Here is a 3821-nt window from a genome sequence, read left to right on the forward strand (position 1 = left end):
AACTGAGCCAAACTCTATTAGAATGGATGAAAAATGACTGTGCTGGATTATGAGACCTTTTGGTAACACTTAACTTGACACCCAGCCTCATAACAGTCATAAACATGTCATAACAACTGACCTAACTGGTCATAACTGTCACGACACATATTTAGACCTGTTTTGACATATTGTGTTATTTTATGGCTAGTTATGACACCAACATTAGTGTTAAAAACCCACAAACCCTACCACCCAAGGCAAAAGAGTCGTCGTATTTGTGTGTAACTCATGTGTAACTCTGTGTTGTTGTTTGTGTCGCACTGCTTTGCTTTATCTTGGCCAGGCCGCAGTTGTAAATGAGAACTTGTTCTCAACTAGCTTACCTGGTTAAATAAAGGTGCATTTTTATATATATATATATAAAATAATAATAATAATTTTTATTGACCATGTAAAATTATCTTTGTAATTGTGCAACGTGTTATGACATTGGGTGTCAAGCAATGTGTTACCAACCTTTTTATACCTGCATCTCTGTAGGACTATGATGAAGAGGAGGAGGAGGAAGATGAGGATGAAGAGGATGGCGGGATGGGAGAAGAGGGAGAGGAGAGCAACGAAGGTAGCGGAGACGGCAACGAGGCATACGAAGACGACTACACAGAGGTAAGATCAACACACGCACACTGTTACTAACCAAACTAGATCATTTCCGGTATTTTTTTTGTAATCCCACCCACTCCCTAATTCTTTCCATTCTCACGCATCCCGTTGACGTTACAGCCAGCCAATGTTGTAACCACATGCACGTTTTTCTGTGTGACCAAACAGTGTCTCAGCAGTGCTCTTGCTTCACTCTGCTACTTCATGTCAGTGTTGTGATCTTGTGGCGGTGTGTGTGTGTGTGGGAGGGAGGTGTTGGGGGAACTGGAGGGTTGGCAGGGGAGAGGGGTAAGTGCTTTGTGGTCAGGGTGGGAGTGCAGAAGAAAGTGGGGCTGGCGGCACCGTCTCTGCCTAGCTAGCTGTAAAGTTACAAGACCTCTTAAGGGAACACCTGTACAAGGGAAATAAATCTTGACCAGAATGCATTGCTAACCGCACCAACACTGCCGGGCAGTAGGTAGTGCGTGGGAACCATCCTGTAACAACCTCCTTCCCCCCTCTTTCCTCTTCTGTCTCTCTCCCACTGTGTGTGTGTTCCTCCTCCCTGAAAGGGTGCTGACGCGACAGACCCAGGCACGGAGACGGAGGAGAGTCTAGGAGCATCGGACTCCACTCAGCGCCCGGACGACTCCCAGACACACAGCTGTAAGACGATGGATACTCTGTCACACACCTATGAAACTTTCACAGGAGTGCCTGCGAGAGATGTTATATGTTAGTGTCTGTCCGGATTGAGTGATACATTTCAGTCACTCTGTTGGTAGACTAACCAAGTCAGTTGATTCACCATATCGGAACCTCATACAGACATGAGCCTATTTCACAATATTATTGCGTTGTCTGTTGTTTTATTGTGATTTTGATGTAAAGGAGAACTCGCTGTCAAACCACTGTTTCCCCTCTCCTGTTCCGTCAGTTGAGGGCAGCAGCAGGATGGAAGCCTTCTCCAGTGAACCAACCAGTTCTGCTCCCAGAATGCCCCGGTCACCACGGAGGGCACCCCACCCGCTGCCCCCCCGTCTCAACATCACCCAGGAACTGGGCCCCCCTGCTCAGGTACAGGTGTGTGCTTATGACTCAATATAACCATCTAAACTGTGTCTCTGTGTGTAAAACAATTGTATTGCCGTTTGTGGTATGGTTACATTTGTGCAGTATCAGGTTGTGGTAACCAGTAATGCGTGTCTTACAGCACTCCATGCGTCGCCAGTCTGTTGGCAGAGTCCCTCAGCTCACCCCTGGGATGGCCAGCAGCGGAGTAAGTCACACCCTTGCATCTTAAAGGGATATAGTGTGAGATTTTGCCAATCAAGCCCTTTTTCTACCCAGTCAGATGAACTCATGAATACTATTTGTATGTCTCTGCATGCAGTTTGAAGGAAGTTGAAGGTTGTTTTGCGAGCCATTACTAACTAGCGTTAGCGCAATGACGAAGTATATGGGAGCAGATGTTCCCATAGACTTCCGGTCATTGCGCTAACGCTAGTTAACACTTTTGCTAATGCTAGTTAGCAACTTCCTTCAAACTGCACGCAGAGACAAAGAAACGGTATCCATGAGTTCATCTGACTCTGGGTATGTAGAAAAGGGGCTTAATTGCCAAAATCCCGTTAAACTGTATCTTATGTGTTTTGTTGTCAGTGTCTGTATAATATTCTCGCCCCTCCTACAGCAGCACTACTTTGACGATGATGACAGGATGGTGCCCAGTACTCCAACTCTGGTGTTGCCACACCGCTCTGACGGCTTTGCAGAAGCTATCCAGTGAGTAACACACCAAAATTAGCAGGTAAACACCACTAGTGAAGTTCCCATAGTTAACCCCATAGTACTTCTGACCTCTCTCTGTGGTCCAGTTCTCCCCAGGTGTCTGGTGTTCCCCGGTTCAGGTTCGGCACCCCAGAGGACCTGATATCCCAGACCACCACCTCCCACTCTGACCTGGGACAGCTGGCATCACAAGGAGGTAGTGGACTGTACACAGGCACACCTCATCCCGTTTATTTTTTCCCCTGCCCTAATATACCCTTTCTTTCTGAGACCTTTAATTTGACGAGATCTTACTTTTGCCACATCCGTACCTCCATCTCTCATTAGTGAAGTCTATTGTAGGTTTGGTTCTAAAGTGTATCTGTGTGTGTTGTAGGTCTGGGGATGTATGATAGTCCTCTGTTCCTGCCAGGTCATGAGGATGAGTCTGGGGGCCGCAGTGTTCCCACCACACCCCTGCAGATGGCTGCCCCAGGTATGGTTCACGCACACATTCTCTCTCTATCTCCACTCGAGACAATTTGAGAATTGTGACGTGTATCAAGTTTCATTATTGGCAATAATATTTGAATTCACTTTCTCCCCCCAGTGTCCATATTCACAGAGGTCCCGCCCTTGGACTGCACCGAACACTCCTCCCTGTCTGTTCCTATGGTAACCACCTCTACCCCGGGCCAGTCGGTGGCTGGAGGTCCCCCTCCTGGGGACGAGAGCGATGTCTTAATGGAGCCTGAGGGAGACCGGTGAGACCATCTTGCTTACTCTGACATTGAACTTGAAACGCAGCAGTAGTTAATGGTGTGATCCTCCATATAGTAAATGACTGTGACTTGTGTATGTCCAGTGTGGAGGTGTCTCTGGAGCCTGTGGCGTCTCAGGCAGGGGAGATGGAGGAACCTGCCCAGCCCTCAGACGACGCAAGCCTGCCTTCTACCAACCAGGAACCCTCCTCCAGCTCTGCAGGTACTGACCCCTACATTATAACCCCTACCCATGCTCCAACCTTATATCAAACTATAAATAGGTGGATTTTACTGGATCAGCATTCTAGTGAGATTTCAGTCAATTTGACAAGCTTAATACGGGTTTTATAGGAGCTTGGTTCCGACCCCCTTGGAATGAATGTTTAATGAAAGGGTCCATTGTCTCTGACTGGTAGGACAGATTGTTTTCACATTTGGTATGTAGGAGCCCCCAGTGTTGGAATGAGCCGTGTAACTGCGCCTTTCTCTCACCCTCTCTACCTTAGACACGAGTAGCACTCAGCCCAAACCCTCGAGACCAGGACCCAGCCGACAGCTCCAACGCTGGACAGAGAACCATATGAGGAGAGGTTAGATAAAACACACATTTATACTGTACACAGCTCTTAATACCACGTATATTAAACATGTCCACATCCATTG

The 3821-nt window shown here is 47.4% G+C and overlaps 1 protein-coding gene across 5 annotated transcripts in view; it reads left to right on the forward strand.

The window, feature by feature from the left end:
* Positions 1–3821, forward strand: part of LOC106584135 (nucleoprotein TPR) — a 44270-nt gene that overhangs the window by 40012 nt on the left and 437 nt on the right. For 2 of the 5 annotated variants that reach the window (XM_014169036.2, XM_014169037.2), the window contains exons 39-48: positions 523–648; positions 1197–1290; positions 1562–1707; positions 1838–1903; positions 2318–2409; positions 2502–2611; positions 2792–2890; positions 3005–3158; positions 3260–3378; positions 3665–3748. In XM_014169036.2, coding sequence (XP_014024511.2) covers positions 523–648; positions 1197–1290; positions 1562–1707; positions 1838–1903; positions 2318–2409; positions 2502–2611; positions 2792–2890; positions 3005–3158; positions 3260–3378; positions 3665–3748 — 1090 coding nt within the window. The remainder of the gene's footprint in view (positions 1–522; positions 649–1196; positions 1291–1561; positions 1708–1837; positions 1904–2317; positions 2410–2501; positions 2612–2791; positions 2891–3004; positions 3159–3259; positions 3379–3664; positions 3749–3821) is intronic. The other 3 variants (XM_014169038.2, XM_014169039.2, XM_014169040.2) reach the window with 3 other exon arrangements.

This window comes from Salmo salar, chromosome ssa23, assembly GCF_905237065.1.
Source record: "Salmo salar chromosome ssa23, Ssal_v3.1, whole genome shotgun sequence".
NCBI classification, from domain to species: domain Eukaryota; kingdom Metazoa; phylum Chordata; class Actinopteri; order Salmoniformes; family Salmonidae; genus Salmo; species Salmo salar.